General features: G+C 39.8%; 1 protein-coding gene across 2 annotated transcripts; it reads right to left on the bottom strand.

Annotated features, from left to right (window-relative positions):
- Positions 1–2,413: 2,413 nt before the first annotated feature.
- LOC311077699 (B-cell receptor CD22-like) lies at positions 2,414–17,400 on the bottom strand. 2 transcript variants are annotated; one of them, XM_084106293.1, is made up of 12 exons: positions 17,310–17,400; positions 17,111–17,167; positions 16,321–16,662; positions 15,974–16,222; positions 13,623–13,874; positions 13,300–13,536; positions 13,123–13,216; positions 3,580–3,669; positions 3,332–3,377; positions 3,086–3,163; positions 2,942–3,001; positions 2,414–2,804 (listed from the first exon to the last, which is right to left on the bottom strand). In XM_084106293.1, the coding sequence occupies exons 2-12, from the start codon at positions 17,163–17,165 to the stop codon at positions 2,781–2,783; spliced, it is 1,527 nt and encodes a 508-aa protein (XP_083962419.1). In that variant the 5' UTR covers positions 17,166–17,167; positions 17,310–17,400; the 3' UTR covers positions 2,414–2,780. The 2 variants fall into 2 exon arrangements, with proteins under 2 accessions (XP_083962419.1, XP_083962420.1); XM_084106294.1 differs by lacking the exon at positions 3,580–3,669.
- Between the last annotated feature and the right edge of the window lie 1,430 nt (positions 17,401–18,830).

Here is an 18,830-nt window from a genome sequence, read left to right as displayed (position 1 = left end):
TCCCCATGTCTTAGTGCTTTAATAGGTTCTTTGCGCAATAGGTCAAATGTTTATTACCTGCCTGGTTCAGATTACAGTATTTTAGCGCGATTTTGGCACGATCCGTTTCGTGGAGATTCGTAAAGGACAACGGGCGTCGGGACGCAAGATTCGATCGTTTCATTTTGTATAGTGTGTCATAGTGGGCGACAACCTATGCGTCTGCTATGCTTCAGGACATCACGACAGAAAGACTAAAGACCGTTTAATTTTAACGGTCCTCCACGACGGGTTGAGTGTGTGCGAGAGTGAGTGTGCGCGAGTGAGTGAGAGTGCGAGCAACAGTGAGTGTGCGTGTGTGCGCGCGCGAGTGAGCATGTGTGTGCGCGCGCGAGTGAGTGAGTGAGCGAGGTGACAGTAAGTGTGTGTGTGCGCGGAGTGTGTGTGTGATTGGCCCGGCACACAAATGATTTAAAAGTGGCAGGCAGAGGTGGAAAGTCCAGGGGTCAGAAAGTAAAAGTCCTGCCATATATTTATTCCACCCATGAACTCACACAGCAAAAACTCGTGTTAAATGAACTATCCTGGGAGTTTATTTGGCTCCAGACTCAAGAGTGTTGAAGTTAATGAGATAATTTAGTGATTGATTGAGTGATGATTGACCATTATTGAAGACACCTGATGTTAACAAGCAGAATCACTGAAGGAGAAAATCTCTCTTTTTAAGTTGCCATTATTGTGATCAGTGTTTGCTTGGGCTCTTTTGACCCTTAAACTATTAACATTAGATTTTGTTTGGTTGCTGTATCTGAGTTATAACTCTCAGATGAACAAATAGAAAAGTTGATCAGGTGGTGTTGATTATGTTTTGACATAATCATCATTTGACCTGAATCAAAAAACTCATTTAGAGAGTTAGGTTTACCTTGTTGATTACAGCAGCCTGTGATTGTACAGTATTTCTTAAAAGTTGTTCTGATCAAAAGACTTTGAAAACGTATTTTATTTGGACACATAGAAATCAAGAATCAGCCTGTGATTCTCAACAATGGTGACAATAATAAAGCATGTTGCAGTGCATTCTGGGTGCCACCAATCAAAACTTATATGTAAACATTTATCACTGTTATGGTGACTTCAAATGAAACAGAGTTAAACCTCTGTTAATTCTCAATAAAACTTCTGTAGACGTCTGACAGAAATAAAGTCAGTCTGGTTAGTAATAAGTGAAGCTGGTAATGCTGTTTGCGGAGTTGTTTAATCCTCCTCTGCTGAGATCTTCACATATTTAATGTTTTTTATCTTCAGTTGATTTCATCTGAGACTGTGGCTGAAGTCAGTTGTAGTTCTTGTGTTTCTGCTCGTCTCTTTTTTCTGTTCCTGTTGTTTCTCTAAATGGACATTCCCAGAATTCCCTGTGTGACACTTCACATTTGATGCTATTTCATTTAAATAATTATGTTTCTTCTTGGTTTTTGTTATCAGTTTTATACATTTGGGGTTTATATTACATCATATATTGTTTAATGAATGATTATGGCATTATTTGGAGTCATGTGTGTGTGTCACCATGATGGTGTTTTGTGTTTGTGTGTATGACACTGTGCACCTTCTTAATATTAACATGTGCCTCAGTTTGTGGAAAACCAATGGTATACTTAAATCATAGTGTGTTTTTCTTTTCACCACCTGTATTATTATGATGGTTATCAGTATATTACAAAGATATAAAGCAGACTTTAATACTTTAGTGAAATTTAATGATAACATTTATCGGTTTACGTAACATAACGGTTGTCCCGTGGAAACTAAAAGGTTCCTACTGTTTTTTTTATGGTAAAGTACTGGCAACCACAGCTGCCGTTTTTTTACCGTAAATTTCACAGTTTTTTTTAACAGTGAAGATATTTGCACTACACTTCCTTAAAATGTTGTCTAATTAAATTAAAAATATTATTTTTTGCACTGGAAAGAACATTCTAGAAGTCTAATTCTATTGAATAAGTTTGCACAAGGCTACAGAAAACTGTTGTGTTTATTTTTCTTCAAATGCAGTCTAAGCCGATGAGTTTTGAATGTTATATGTTGTATTTGTTTAAGTTAAAAATAAAACGTATTATAAACTAAACAAATCCATGGTTCATTGTTGGCAAAATGATCATGATAGCCTTTAAATTTCACATCTATGTGGTTCAGTCATGTATATTGATTAGGCCTACTTTGCTATTCTATAAATATGCCTAAGTTGTATTATAATATGCTATAGCCTAATGTATGAAATATATTTATCTAAATGTATCAATTAGTTTCCACAATATTCACCAGAAGTCATCATTTCAGGGGTTATTTTTCAAAATAAAAATTTATTCCACGTGAATTGAAATCACGTGACAGGTTGATACGAGCTTCAAAGCACCACTATGAAACAATGGGCTGAAATTGGTCTGTTTATTTTTGCAAATTGAATTTCTATTTTAAAAGAATAAAGATAAAATATCAGTCACACAGTTCCTTTAATAAACAGATAATATTTGCACATAATTCAGTCACACTATAATATGTGTAAGGTCCTTTCAGCAATAGCTCATAGTAGAAAACATGTTTATTGATTACAATACTGTTCATTCATCACACACTTGAATATAATCCATTACTTTGTTTGACAAAAACTATAAACATACTTCACTGCAGAACAGAAACTCTACAGTGGCAGATAAAGTCGCTCATTTTTATTGGTAGTTGTGATGTTGGCGTGTCCAGAGATGCCACAAAAGTTGAGTAAAGTTTAAAGGTGCTTCATTTTACCGTGGAGGCTTGTTGTATGGCTACAACAGAAATGAGAGAAGATCATTTAAGTGATTAAAAGTGCTGAAAATTAAAGTGATGTTCACTATCTATTGACAAGTACGAGGACACTTTCTTTATTGATTATATTGAGAAGACCTGAGGATCTCACACTTACTGACACATTTTCATAGTCAGAAGAGCCCGACTGGTGAACAGTAGGTCTGGAATGAACAGTCTATGGGAAAAACACATAGATTATTTATTACCTGAATTTTGAATGCAAATATTTTGCACATGTAGTTTTGGACATTTCACTTACTGTGAGTGTGTTGTACTGGTCAGAAGATCTTGTCCTGAGGTCAAGAGCTGTATATGAGCCTGCACTGGGATCATCATTCTACACACACACACACACACACACACACACACACACACACACACACACATATATATATATATATATATATATATATATATATTACACACACACACAATCTCTGTATGGATAAAGAGGCTAATTTCCTTCTTTTATTGATTTTATTCTGTGATTCTTTGATCATCTCACCTCATACTCATGTATTGCAGATCTTCTGTTCATCTTTTTCCTCTGACTGTCAAAAAGAAAAAAAAGAAACGTCTCAGTTACGTATGGTAACACTCGTTCCCTGAAACATGCCGACATAATTCAGATCACTTCTAGGAGCCCTATCATCTTCGAGTATATACAGAATGAGCCAATGCATATTGGCGTGCAAGATTTGCATCGTGTGCCCCGCCCCGCAGTGTGGTAAATACAGAAGCGGATGCACACACCTTTGTTTTTTCTCTGAGAAGCCGAGATAGTGATGGCCGTACAGCGATGGCATAGGAACCGTGGCAACGGGACGTAACGTCTCCTGCTCCCTACTTCAGGGAACGAGGGTTACCATACATAACAGAGACATTTTCTTTCAGTCGGTCATGTTCGACGCTACGTCGACGTGCCCCACGTAATTGGGATCCCTATAGAAAACACCACTGTCGCTGCCACCTCCAGCGCCCTACACAAGTCTCTCAGCCCCCCAGCTGACTGGGTCGGAAGACCTGTATAAAGAGAGTTTATGCTGCTGTTCCTTATAACCCACACAGTAAGACTCTTTGGATAACACTAGGGCTGGGCGATATATCGCACGATATTGTTATGCGCATCTCGTCAGTAAAGCCGGTTCCTTGATTAGAAGTAAATCACCATCACCTGCTTTCAGATGGAGCGGCATTTACTACAAAGAGCCGTAGTTAACTGACAAGCTGAGCCATATCGCATTAATATCGCGGACGTATCGCACGCGATATTTAATGCGATATGGCTCAGCTTGTCAGTTAACTACGGCTCTTTGTACACAGCAAAAACTCCAGTGTTAAATTAACACTCCTGGGAGTGTATATGAGTCAACACTCAAGAGTGTTAAAGTTAATGAGATAATTAAGTGATTAATTTAGTGATGATTGAGCATTATTGAAGACACCTGATGTTAACAAGCAGAATCACTGAAGGAGAAAATCACAAATTGTAAGCCACCGTTATGGCGATCATTGGTTGCTTTAGTTGGACTCTATTATTAACTTTAGATTTTGTTTGGCGGCTGTATCTGAGTTATAACTGCCAGTTGAACAAAGAATAAAGTGATCTGATGGTGTTGGTTATATTATGACATTCATCGTTTGAACTTGATCACTGAACTCATTAAGATCCTTCTTTCTGACTTCGATTTATGTTGTTGGTTACAGCATAACTGTGAATCTGCATAAATGCCCAGAATTTTTGATATAATATAAAGGATTTCTTAAAAGTTGTTTTAAAAAAAGAACTTTCTTTTAGGCACACACAGAAGTCAAGATTCAGTCTATGCATCTCAACAATGGTGACGAGCAGAATATTCAATTAGGAAAAGTAAATTACATAGACAATTCAGATCATAATTTATTCATACCGCAATGCATGATGGGAGCCATTAATGAGTTGTGATTGGTGGCAGCCACTGCAACATGCTTTATTATTGTCACCATTGTTGAGATTCACAGGCTGATTATTGATGTCTGTGTTTTAAATGAATTTATTTGAACGTCTTTTGATCAGAACAATGTTTATTATATATATTTTGAATTATAAGTAAAGTACTTATAATCATAGGCTGTAGAATCACAGAGCTGCTGCTAACAAGTTAAACCAAACTATCTCAATAAGTTTCATTTTTCAGATCACAGCATGACTATGTCAAAACATAACCAACACTGTTAGATCACACTTTACTTTGTTCATTTGACTGTTATAAACTGTTATAAAAGACAAACAACAGTCCAATTCAAAGTAATCATATAAGGGTCAAGAGCCCAACTAAAGCAAACACCCATCGCCACAATGGTAACTTACAATGTGTGATTTTCTCCTTCAGTGATTCTGCTTGTTAACATCAGGTGTCTTCAATAATGCTCAATCATCACTAAATTAATCACTTAATTATCTCATTAACTTTAACACTCTTGAGTGTTAATTTAACACTCATATTTTAACACTTTACACTCTTGAATGTGGACTCATATACACTCCCAGCCCCAGGAGTGTTAATTTAACACCGCTCCATCTGAAAGCAGGTGATGGTGATTTACTACTAATCAAGGGAACCGGCTTTACTGACGAGATGCGCATAACAATATCGTGCGATATATCGCCCAGCCCTAGATAACACTAGGAAAGTGTGTGTAAGGATGGACTTTTACTAAGACTGAATTCAAGAATTCTAACCTGCAATAAAACAATAAAACTCACTAATCTGAAGAAGAGATCTATGGGACAGAGAGCACAACACAACTTCTCCAATCTTGTCTCTTCCCCCCATGCTGAGTTCCTGACTCCTCACACTATCTTCTCCCCTCCAGGTCTCATTCAGTCATGCAAAACACACACACCTACTGTCTCCAGTTGTTTTATGAGAGGTCAAAATAAATACTTTTGGTGCGAATGGTAAAGAAGTTTCATTCCCGCAGCAGCAGAACAGTCAGAAAAAAGAAAACAATGCCTGCTCTTCTGATGTGGGAGATGCCCCAATAAAGATCGTTGATAACATATGTCTTTATACCCCAAACTCAGGCGTGACCACTTTGGGCACGAGAAAGGGTCCAACAAAAGCTGAATAAATATTTGGGTGCTAGATGTTTATTGTTCTTTTGTTCCACTTGGGTATTTAAAGGGGATTGGCAAACCACTCAAGGAAGCATCTGTAAACAGAACTTCCCACACTGTTGCTGTGTGTCTCTATTGCCAGGTATGCTGACTCTTTGAAACTATTTTTGATATTGCATTTTGAATGTTGTCTCTATTATATGCTGATCAGTTAATTATTTTATTGGATGTTTAATTCTGCCTGGCAAAAATAAATGTTAACCTTGATTTATTCTGCATTCTTCTGAAATCATTATTTCCAGTAGATTAAAAGTGTAGTCTGGTGTTTCCGCAAATCTTTGTCCAGGATAGATCAAACTGAAGGCACTTTGAATGGAGCATGGGGCACATCTTAGGAAGACCTTCTGATTTCTGACTATCCCCTGACTTAGCATGTTGTACGCTGCAAATATAAAAAATTACACCTATGGGTCTGCAGTGAGCGGCTGCATAGGGTAAAATACTTGCACTGCACCCTCTGACTATTTCAGGACTGGCTAGTTTGTGATCGTGAGCGCACATTCGCGATGTGACGTCTCCAGAGGTGGAAAGTCCAGGAGTCAGAAAGTAAAAGTCCTGCCATATGTTTATTCCACCCATGAACTCACACAGCAAAAACTCCAGTGTTAAATGAACTCTCCTGGGAGTTTATTTGGCTCCAGACTCAAGAGTGTTAAAGTTAATGAGATAATTTAGTGATTGATTGAGTGATGATTGAGCATTATTGAAGACATCTGATGTTAAAGGGATACTCCACCGTGTTTTCATATTAAACTATGTTTTTCCCTTAACTAAGACGAGTTGATACATACCTCTCTCGTCTCAGTGCGTGCACTCAATCGCTTTGGCGCGCGGGTAAAATGGATAACTATATTGTATGGCGGAATACCATGGCAAGTGCTTGTAAGCACTTCGTCTTGGCGCAGTAATATCTTCACTAGAGGGAGCGGGGGCCGGTGAGAGGATTTTTCATGAGTGAAGATATTACTGCGCCAAGACGAAGTGCTTACAAGCACTTGCCATGGTATTCCGCCATACAATATAGTTATCCATTTTACACGCTTAGAAAAACACAACGTTTTGTTTTGTGTTACCGTCCTAGGTCGAGTTACACTACGCGAGTAACTGTATTTAAATAGGGAAAACGTGGAGGTGTTTGGTAGCTTCTCTGCTTGGCCCATATTGAATGAATGGGCTAAGCTAAGTGCTTTCAAAGTGTCACCGCGCGCCAAAGCGATTGAGTGCACGCACTGAGACGAGAGAGGTATGTATCAACTCGTCTTAGTTAAGGGAAAAACATAGTTTAATATGAAAACACGGTGGAGTATCCCTTTAACAAGCAGAATCACCAAAAGAGAAAATCTCTTTTTTAAGTTACCATTATTGTGATCAGTGTTTGCTTTAGTTGGGCTCTTGACCCTTAAACTATTGACGTTATATTTAGTTTGGCTGCTGTAATTGAGTTATACCAGCCGGATGAACAACAAGAAAAGCTGATCAGGTGGTGTTGGTTATGTTTTGACAATCATCATTTGACCTGAATCACTGAACCCATTTAGAGCCAAATCTCTGACTTAAATGTATATTGGTCATTACAGCATCACAGTGATTCTACAGAATTAGAGCCAGATTTTTCAGTATAATCCAAATGATTTATTAATGTTCAGATATATAAAAAAAAACCAAAAAAAAAAAACATCAAGATTCAGTGTATGATTCTCAACAATGGTGACAAAAAGAATATTCAATTAGGGAAAGTAAATTACTAAGACAATTCAGATCATAATTTATTCATACTGAAATGCATGATGGGAGCCATGCATGAGTTTTGATTGGTGGCACCCAGAATGCACTGCAACATGCTTTATTATTGTCACCATTGTTGAGAATCACAGACTGATTCTTGATTTCTATGTGTCCAAATAAAATACTGATCAAAGTCTTTTGATCAGAACAACTTTTAAGAAATACTGTACAATCACAGGCTGCTGTAATCAACAAGGTAAACCTAACTCTCTAAATGAGTTTTGTGATTCAGGTCAAATGATGATTATGTCGAAACATAATCAACACCACCTGATCAACTTTTCTCTTTGTTCATCTGAGAGTTATAACTCAGATACAGCAGCCAAACAAAATCTAATGTTAATAGATTAAGGGTCAAAAGAGCCCAACTAAAGCAAACACTGATCACAATAATGGCAACTTAAAAAGAGAGATTTTCTCCTTCAGTGATTCTGCTTGTTAACATCAGATGTCTTCAATAATGGTCAATCATCACTCAATCAATCACTAAATTATCTCATTAACTTCAACACTCTTGAGTCTGGAGCCAAATAAACTCCCAGGAGAGTTCATTTAACACGAGTTTTTGCTGTGTGAGTTCATGGGTGGAATAAATATATGGCAGGACTTTTACTTTCTGACCCCTGGACTTTCCACCTCTGGAAATAACTGTGTTTTAACTGTGTGTTTCTATTAAAAAAGATTAATGAAGATTTCTGTAAAAGTATTTTGCACTTCATTTAAATTAGGATATTTTACTTTATTTTTACGTTTTTTGTTTGGCAGCCGTAGCTGACAGTCATTGACCGTTTTTTTACGATTTTATTTTTTACAGTGTAGGCGCAGAGTGCGAACGGGACAGATAAAAGCCAGGGCTGGGTCTGCCTCCTCCAGGGGCAGCGCTTGCAGGTTCACCCCCTGGTCCCGGGAAGGAAGTGGTAGGAACCTTGGGCAAGTATCCAGACGGTAGTCTCAGGATCACGTGAGAGTTGGCCGGGCCGAATTCTTGATGTCCGGCGATAGTTGTGACACACTTTAAGGGTGGAGGAAGATAGCCTTCGCTCCAACCCAGCTTGCAGGAAGGAAAGCACTGCCCTGATCGGGCAAGTTCGGGGGTTCTCCTGGTGAGAAGAACACCACTCAACGAACAGGTACCACTTCAATGCATAGAGGTGCCTCGTAGAAGGGGCTCTAGCGGAAGTGATGGTGTCTACCACCCAGGGTGGGAATTATGTAATTTTAGGGGCAAGGCCATTTGGCCTCCACCTTTTTTTTTTTTTTTGGGGCACCAAGGCCATATGACAGGGTACAAAGGCCATCATACAATTCGATGGTTTTCCCATTCAGATTGATAGCATAACATCCTAATTTGGAATAAGACATGGATTATGACTTTTTTAATAAAAAAAACATTTTTTAATGAGAGAGAGAGAGAGCGCCGTTACATCCAGAAGGTATACACCCTCACACAACAATAGAAACAACATAAATGCCAATAAAAGCATTCAGAAACACCACAAATGCCAATAAAAGCATTCAGAAACAACACAAATGCCAATAAAAGCATTCAGAAACAACACAAATGCCAATAAATTAATAATTTCCTGCATTGTCGAACGCTCTTCTTCATGTGTTTCAAATATGGACTATAATGTTCAGTAGAGCGCCCTCAGGCTGCTGGTATGAATTGAAAACACAGCACATCAGTATACAGCACTCATAATGATTACATCGACGCATTTGGCTATAAATTCAGTAAAATATTATTCCTGTCAATAGAAATCTGATGTAAACTGAGAATATATCAATATTTCTCCAAATCTGCACACTTTTGAGCTAAAAGCCGTGAGGGACGTTGTTTTGTGAATCGCTTTCATGACGACAGCACAGGAGTTTTTTATGAATGGGAGCGTCTGACGCTCATAATTCATATTAAAGGTATCGACTCATTTTTGCATTTCATAACTCCTGACACAAATTAAGACATAACTGTCAATATAAATTTCTCAGAATACAATAGTGGTCAAATACTGAAACGTGAGTCTTATATCTTTTTAATGATGTAAGTTATAGTTTGTCAAGGTAATAACATTAAATCTTATAGTAACTTTGAACTATTAAAAAAAAAAAACGCTTCAGTGCGCCGACGCCGTTACCTCTGGAACCTTGCATAGGGCCCTTTTCTGAAAAGGGCACTTATCTACTAGCAAATAGATTTTGATATTTTTAGGTCAAACCGTTCTTGTCTGTCAGTCATATAATGCAGGTCTATGGTCACGGTCTCAAAGAGCATCCACAGAGTCCAAATTAAAACAATTCCCCATCGTCCAAATTAAACAATTCCCCATCGTAAGTACACATTGATGGCCTAAGACACGAAACGAGCGGTTTGTGTGAGAAAACGAACAGTATTTATATCGTTTTTACCTCTTGTAACACAGCGACGTCCAAGTGATCTGAGGGCGCCCGCGCTTCCTGCTGTGTGACGTGTGCGCAGACTGGTGCATAGATAGACATATAGATTTCGCCTTGGCTACGGCAGTTCATGAACGAATGCCGTAGCCAAGGCGAAATCTAGTGTATATATCTATGCACCAGTGTCGACAACAGAGTGTCGTTCTTCTGTTGGTGCTGACGTTACATGCTTCTTGCACTGCTGTTTTGATGCGTGAGATCATCAATGTGATTATGACACTGCACCTGCGCGAATCCACAAACTAATTGAAGTTCAGAGACTACTTGGGTGGAACTTGGACAGGGCCAGGGCACACAGGCCACTGTGGCCGTACGATGATTTTTTTTTCACGGGGCATGAAGGCCAAAGTGTAGGGCAACGGCGGCCGTGGCCGCGGTATAATTCCCACCCTGCTACCACCGCTTGGACAGGACGCTTCCCGTCCAGGGACCAGACATGGAGCTTCCAGAGGATTGGACGCGGGGGCCATAGAGTGGCCCGTCTCTGAGAAAGCAGGTCCTTCCTCAGAGGAATGGGCCAGGGAGGGGCTGTCTCGATGAGTACTAGTTCTGGGATCCAGGTCCGGTTGGGCCAGTACGGCACTGTTACAGCCCTGCCCCTGTTTTTAACTCCAGTTTCTTTTGTGATAATTCTAGGACCGACTCCTCTTTATTGGGTCGGATTGTCCTAATGAAAACTAGCCGCACCTGTGACAACCTATTTAAGGAGCTCCTGGATTTTGTCTAGTTCTCTCTCAGTTTTGTTTTTTCTTTGTTTGAAGAGTGGGTTCTTGAGTTTGTGTTCCCATATGATTTCCACAACTTTCCAAACCCCATTTCCAACTGTTTATTGATTTGAGGTTGTATTGTTATTTACTATTATTACCTTATATTTTGACCCTAGACATTATTTGTTTAACCTTAAATTTATATTTTTATAAAAAATATAAATTACTTGGCCCAGTGCAAGACATACTGCTAACAACTTGAGGCAGTTGATGTGCAAATGCAGTTGAGGCCCCGTCCACAGACCTGAAGCTACATGCCCATTGTACGTGGCCCCCCAGTCGGTGGCAGAGGCATCCGTGAAGACCACAGCATACCTAGACACTTATTCTAGGGGGACACCTGCCCGTAGAAACGAATGGTCCAACCATGGGCTGAGGGTTTGGTGACAGTGTGGGGTGATGGAAACCCGGCATTAGCTATGCTGCCACGCCCATCTTGGGACCCGGTAATGAAGCCAGTGCTGAAGCGGCCTCATATGAAGCAATTCGAGTGACGTCACATCCACTGAAAAAGTTTCAGTGGGGCCACCGCACAACGTTTAAAGGAATTACGCTGTTCAACACTGACTGAACATGGGCCTCCGTGAGGGCTGTAGAAGCCGGTCTTCATATCGGCTGGAGCGACCGGCTCTATTGCGTCCTTTGCCAGTAGGACTGCGATTTCTGCCTGAAACACAGGGGCATTGTCCGCCAAAAACGGGTGAACTGAATGCTCATCAAGGCCGGGAGACACCGGGTGGACTGAATCGCATAGCATTCAGCTGGCGGACAGGTGGAGGCAGCAGCGGTCCGCCGGGGCAGGATGTGCCGGATTACCTCCGTCTGCTTCTGGGCAGCCAAGAACTGTTGGGCGAAGCTCTCGACTGCGTCGCCGAATAGCCCAACCTGGGAGATGGGGGAGTCCAGGAACCAATATTTATCAGTCTCCCTCATGTCTGCCAGGTTGAGCCAGAGGTGGCGTTCCTGGACTACCATGGTGGACATCGCTTGATCAACTGAATGTGCGTTTTTTTGCATTGTTCGGACAGTGAGGTCGGTTGCCACAAGGGAGGACTTCTGGGAAGAAAAGCCCTGGGGCAGAACGCTGAGAACAATCGCGGCCCACCCAGAGAAACCAATCATCCAACCTAGAAGGTACGGGACACGGTCGAGGGTTCCATGCCAGTGGCAGTGTCACACCTGTGATGCTCTTTTAGGGAAATTACGCTTTTAGTTTTAGGCTACGTTTACACGGAAACGATCTGAAGAGAAAACGCAAAAGTGATCACTTTTTATTCTGCGTTTAGACGAGCGTTATCGGGGGGAAATCTGCGTGCATATGGTGACGCAAAAGTGTGTGAAATTCAATGTAGTACGCACTCCAGGCGGCTAGGTGGCAATGTGAAGCACTGATCGGTGCCTTCACTGTCTAGCAAACTTTTGCGTTTTTACCATTTAGACGGAAACGCGACGGTGGAGCGTTTTTAAGATTTCCACTCTGGAGGGTGGTTTCATTTTTTTGCGTTTTTAAGCCTCGAAAACGCCGTCACCGTCTAAACGAAAGGCACATCTGATAAAATATTTTTACGTTTTCACCTGCGAGCGTTCTCGTGTAAACAGGGCCTTAGTGCTGAGGCACCCAGTGATAGCTGCACTGCACAAGTAGGAATAGTGCAGCCTGCTGTGCACCCTCAAAACGGGGAACACTGAACCGACACAGAAATTTAGTGCTGTGAAAACAGCAGTTGTTGAGCTTTCTCTTTAAAGCTTGCGGCCACCGCTGATCGCGCTATCACATCAGCACCAAACAAAAGGATTTCCACAAAGTAGACTTGAAGAGACTTGGAGAGAACAGGAAGCTCGGCTCCGAAGTGAAAGCCAAAGGGGCGTGCATCCGCTTCCGTATTTATACCCGCGCTGCAGGGCGAGGCGTTAGATGCAAATCGCGCACGCCAATGTGCATTGGCTCGTTCTGCATACCATCGAAGATGATAGGGATCCCTGTTACGACGGCACGTCGACTTAAAGTCGAACATGATGGACTAAAAGGCAACTAGAAATGTCATTGTTTCATATATAAATAATTATCAAATATCCTTATGCATTAGTTTGAAAGTAGATGATATTTATATTCTCTAATATTGTATTTACATTATAAATAGTACGGTGATGAAGATGATGATGATGAATAATCCTCCAGATACCGCTGTGATCATAATCACATTCCTACCAGCAACATGATGAACTGAAAGAGGAAGATCATCATGATTAACTCTCCAAACTAATGAATGATGTGAAGATACAGGAGTGTGTTAAGAAAACCTTTACCTGTGACAGTTACAGCGTCTGATCTCTGAGATCCATGTTGATTGTGAGCCTGACAGTAGAAGCGTCCACTCTGTAGTGCACTGAAACTCTGTCCAGATCCAACAGCTGAGGTTTCATTCTCCTTAAACCAGCTGAAGTTCAGAGCAGGAGGGTATGAGTCACTGCTGCAGTTCAGAGTCACTGAATCTCCCTCCACTATTTCACCAGAGATAGACACTAAGACATTCTTTGGCGGGTCTAAAGCAGAAAACACAACAAATTTCACATCACAGAAAATGTTTAAAGAATTTAATGTCACAGTTACTGAACCATCATTAACTCACACATGACATTTAAAGTCACAGTATTAGAGTATTTCCCTCCATAATCATTGATGGACTTGCACTTGTATTCTCCACTGTCATCAGAGCTGATCTTTGAGATGCTGTAGATTCTTCCAGATCCTACAATCGTTCCTCTAATCCAGCTGATTTCTGCAGGAGGGTTTGAGTCACTGATGCAGTTCAGGGTCACTGAATCTCCCTCCACTATTACAGCAGATGGACTGATGGAGATCACAGGTTTCACTGGAGGATCTATAGGTGAAATATTTTATATTTTTATCTTTAGTTCATCACCAAAGGCCTCAACGTGTCAAGGAAAACTCTGAGTTGAACACTGAGTTGATTTGTATTATTATTTTGATTCACTCACACTGACTCACACAGACTTCATGCAATACAATTCTTTCAGACCAGAGTCAGTAAGTCATTTCTTTATAAATCTCACAGCGGCGTTTGATGAGGCTATATAACCCCCATAATGTTTTCCTAATGATTTTCCTGTTGTTTACTCTAAGATTTAATAAACGTTTAAATGTGCCTATATGTATATATACAATGGTCTCGATGAGGGAGTAGTAGATTAGGCCAAGCTCATGTACTGCAAACATTAGCAAATAGCAAATCAAGAGCGATCATAATGGAGCTCCATTAAAGGTGCAGTAAGCTGTACAAACAACACCTGCACCTTAACCAACTTATAGCCAATCAACAGTAGGGAGCATGTCCACTCACGATAGGGAAGGAGAGAAAGTGAGCAATAGGGAGATTTGAAGAAAGAGTGTAGAAAGAGAAATAGCTGAGAGACATTACAAAAGAGAAAAGGTCAGAGGAATATCACTGGAAAAAAGGGATTATAATCAAGAGCTTTAGAACCAATGTTACTATAAGAAAAGCTTTCCAGTGTTGGAGAGACCTCAGCTGGAAGGCCTGAAAACAGATGCTGAGGTTGTGTTGTTTCCGCTCCATACGTGAGTAACACTGGTTTTGGGTGTCATTGGTTTTCTGGAACTGCTGTGCTGCTGGTGACTAACAACCAACTCTTGCTTGTACAGTATATACTCTTGTGTACTGTATTTTCATAGTTTGTGCTTACTTGTTGTTTGTTTGTCATCGTCCTTTTATTTTTCACAAAGCATTATTCTGCTGCGCTTTAGCTATGATAAACAGACATCCTCACTTGCATTTAATTTTCCTGCATTTCGGGAGCGGAGCAATGAAGGGAGGCGTGTGATTGTTTGGGTTTATTTCAAATATCTACAGTGTTCAACAACGATTGTTGGAAAATGCATACTGCACTTTTAAATATGAAGCATAAGACCCGTCTCAGAATAGCTCAGAAGATAAGGACAGATTGTCCTCTTGTAATCTGCAATTGGTGAGTAGCTACGCTTGTGGCTTAAGCCCCTGATTATTGTCAAATGCCCCTGATATTTGTGAAGATTCACTCACATTATAAATGTAAAATAATATAGATTTTAATATAAATTCTTCACAGTCAGAGTCTCCCATTCCCTTTAAAATCCAGTTGCGATCACGGCAGATTCGCTATTTACATGACGCAATTTGCAAGCGGAAAGTCTGAACACATCTCTAGAGAGCAAACGGCTCATGCGCGAGGTTAAAGCTGAATCAGACCATCTACGGGACAAGTCGGACTCCACCATATCTTTATGAACACAATATTAATCTTTTACATTGTAATCCTTTTATTTTTAATATTTGGCATGTTTGTGTGCTGCTGCACATCCCTATGTTTGTAATAAACAGAGTGTATGCGTGTTGTGGACCGGCCTATAGGCACACATTACTGACGCGCTCTTTAAATAACCAAAAAAATATTATGCCATTGACTTTACACCAGGTTCCAGTAGGTCAATGGCTCAGTTTATTTCAGTTCCTCAAAATAGCAACATGCCAGCAATGTGCCTGAACACACCTGGTTTTCAGACCAGCAGCCCATGGGTGCAAATGCATTTGCTATTTAAACAACGTGGCGCAGGACGTGAAAGTCATGACTGCGTCGGGCCTGGCAAAAAACACTTGCGTCGCGCCTGGAGCTGCATTGCGCCGGGTGTATGATAGTGCCCTATAGATGCATATGTCTATGTGATTGTCAGTCTGCAGGTTTCGATTCAAAGTGCTGACAAGGTAATAACGAAGATGTTCAGAAAGACTGATAACATCTGCTTAAGTTTACATTATAAGATTTTAAATGTATAGTTTTAAGGTTAAATAAAAAAAAAATATAAAAAAAATACAGGGTATTAAAGTTATTGATGCACTTAAAGTTCTTAGCACCACCTCTGAATGTATAATTTTCTTAAATTAAATACTAATAATAAGATACTCACACATGACATTGAGCTGAACAGCAGGAGAGATGTGAGTGTGTCCGTCTACAGCACAGCTATATCTGCCTGAATCCTCTCTTCTGACTGACTGCAGCAGGAGTTCATTGTTTCTGTCTCTTCTCTCAGTTAATGGCTGTGAGTTTCTGTACCAGATGAATGTTGCTCTGTCAGTCAGAGCGCAGCTGCTTTTACATCTCAGAGTGACTGAATCTCCCTCTGTCACTCTCTCAGGAGACTCCACCTGAAGATCTGAACACAACACACACATTATATCTAGTGCTGCTGTCATACACTGATTATTATTCAACATAATGCACAGAAGAAGAGATCAACCTCATCAAACTGACCTGTGACAGTAAGAGTTACACCTGGATAACCAAACAATTTGTATTGATCAGTGATGAAATTGCAGTAGTACTTGTCTGTATCCTTCAGTGTCACATGACTCAGTCTGATGGTGCAGTTCTGCTGTGTATCTCCCAGATACTGAAGCCTCTGACTGTATTCAGGGTCCTCAGACAGATCTGGGATCTCTCCAACCTTTATTATAGCAGCTTTGGTCCAGAACACTTTCGAAATATAATATCCAGGGTATGTAAAAGTGCATGTCATTTTCACTGTTGAGTCCTTTAGTGCACAGATGTGTGAAGGAGAGTAACTCACACGTGAATTATACTGGCCACAAACTCCTGAAACACACATTAAAGGGATAGTTCACTCAAAAATTCAAATTAGCCCATGATTTAATTTAGAATGTCATATACACCTAGGGTGACTTGAGGGTGAGTAAATCATGAGCTAATTTTCATTTTTGGGTGAACTATTTTTTATATTAACTATTTGATTGAATTATAACATTTATGTGAATGAATTGGCCTATCGAGAGAGAGAGAGAGAGAGAGAGAGAGAGAGAGAGAGAGAGAGAGAGAGAGAGAGAGAGAGAGAGAGAGAGAGAGAATAAGAATTAAGTATTCAGACAGACCATGGTATAAATGACATTGTATATCTGATTAATACAAACAAAAATTAAAGGGGGTTCAATGATTGGCAGATCCCAGCAAAAGAAAGTCACAAAAAACAGGTTTATATAATAAGTGACTATGTAACGTTAATTATGTTAATTCTCCAGTGACTCACTGTGAATCATGAGCAGAATCACCAGAGGAAGACGAGGAGCCATTCTGACTGACATCACTACAATTTAACACACACACGATTAGAAAAAAAAGTATTTAGCTTTAGATTTCAAAGAGAATATTTCCTTTAGAATAGGCCAGAGGTTTCCACAGAAGTATTAATCTGACTATATTCACATATTAAGCGTTGTAACTCTTACCGTGTTCTGGGGAGTCTGATGTCAGGCAGGAGTTAAACTGATTTCACATGATTAACACAGTTTTAAAATCCCCATGCTGGCAGAAATCGTTCCTTCCTCTTTCTTTGGTCCTGCCCTTGTGTGAGAAACTTCAGACAACTTTTCATCATGATCCAATGGCATGTATTGTAATCTAAAAAGTCTTTAAACCCCAAATTCTTTAACAATAGGAATCCTCATTTCCTATTGTTAAGGCATTTTGGGTTTAATGACTTTAGTCATATTTTTTTGGTCCACCACTTTAATTGATCAGTGAATCTCAGATTTATTGACATATTGTCAGATATTAACGTATTTACAGTTTTGCTTGCTTTTTCACATATTAAAACTGAAGAGATGTTTAATATGAAGAGATGTTTAGATGTTTATAAGTCATATAAAAATAAAACGGTCCGTTTATACTGGCCACGGTTTCTTCCTGGAAACATTTTCTGAATAATTTTGAAACATTTATTGAGTAAGGCTGGATGTTGTCACTTCGACCATAGAGAGTTATTTTTTGACATCCTTGAGAAATGTTCTTTTTGCCTTCAGTTTGTTGGCAAAAAGAAAAAAGAGAAGTGACAGGAGGTGGTGGATTGTGGTTGTTCGGCATATTTAAAAAATTCTTCAAATTATCAGATTGCATAACACTGCTGGAGCTAACGCTGCATTATCACAGAGTCAATAGAACAAAATTTGTATTCATTAATAATATTAATGTGACCACTTTATGACAATTATATCATTAACAATTAGTACCAACATCACCTAATCTCACTCCACCTTGGCTTTCTTTGCCACTGTTACGATGAGGTAGGAACAAGGCAGAGAGAGAATCCACATGCAACACTTACTTTAATAAAACAAACAGGTAATCCCGGGCAAATATCAGGACTCAGGACTCAGAACTCAGGACTCAGCTACAACGACCAACAAACAACAACTGAAGCACAGAGGTTTAAATACAAAGGCAAACAAGCTAAACAAGATAACAAGGGGGCGTGGTAAATAAACACCTGGGAAGACTAATCAACATAACGGGGAACTGCTAAACATAGGATGAGACAGGGGAACACAGACACAAATCATGACAGCCACAACAAATGCGTTTTATAAACACACTGTTACAGCAGCCATAAAGTAAATCAAAATGTCAAGGATGAAGAGCCCAAATAAAGCAAACACTGATCATCATAACCACAATCTGGTTAGTAATAAGTGAAGCTGTTAATGCTGTTTGTGGAGTTTTTAAATTAAGATATTTCCTCACCTTAAACGTACAGTATGGGATTTTTTCTCCACTAGGGGTCGCTAACCTATTTACAATAACAAAGGCGTAGTTTGATGACGCAACATTTGCTAAGAATTATGGATCTTGTCGTCAACGTCAAGCCGACCGATTTAATAATGTTTATGGATGACTGAATACATCGATGCTTTTATCATGACTATGATATGAAGCAGTTCGGGATTGCTAAGAGACAGCTATCAGCTCCAAAC

Source organism: Abramis brama (assembly GCF_963993115.1).
Source record: "Abramis brama genome assembly, chromosome: 2".
NCBI classification, from domain to species: Eukaryota; Metazoa; Chordata; class Actinopteri; order Cypriniformes; family Leuciscidae; genus Abramis; species Abramis brama.
The sequence above is the reverse complement of the archived record's forward strand: the minus strand, read 5'-3'. Positions and strand labels throughout refer to the sequence as shown.

Coding starts and splice junctions, on each gene's coding strand:
- LOC311077699 (XM_084106293.1), bottom strand. CDS start 17,165: ATGTCAGTCAGAATGGCTCCTCGTCTTCCTCTGGTGATTCTGCTCATG. Junction 13,217..13,299: donor AGACGCTGTAACTGTCACAG/GTAAAGGTTTTC, acceptor TTCCTCTTTCAG/TTCATCATGTTGCTGGTAGG. Junction 3,164..3,331: donor CTGCAATACATGAGTATGAG/GTGAGATGATCA, acceptor GTGTGTGTGTAG/AATGATGATCCCAGTGCAGG.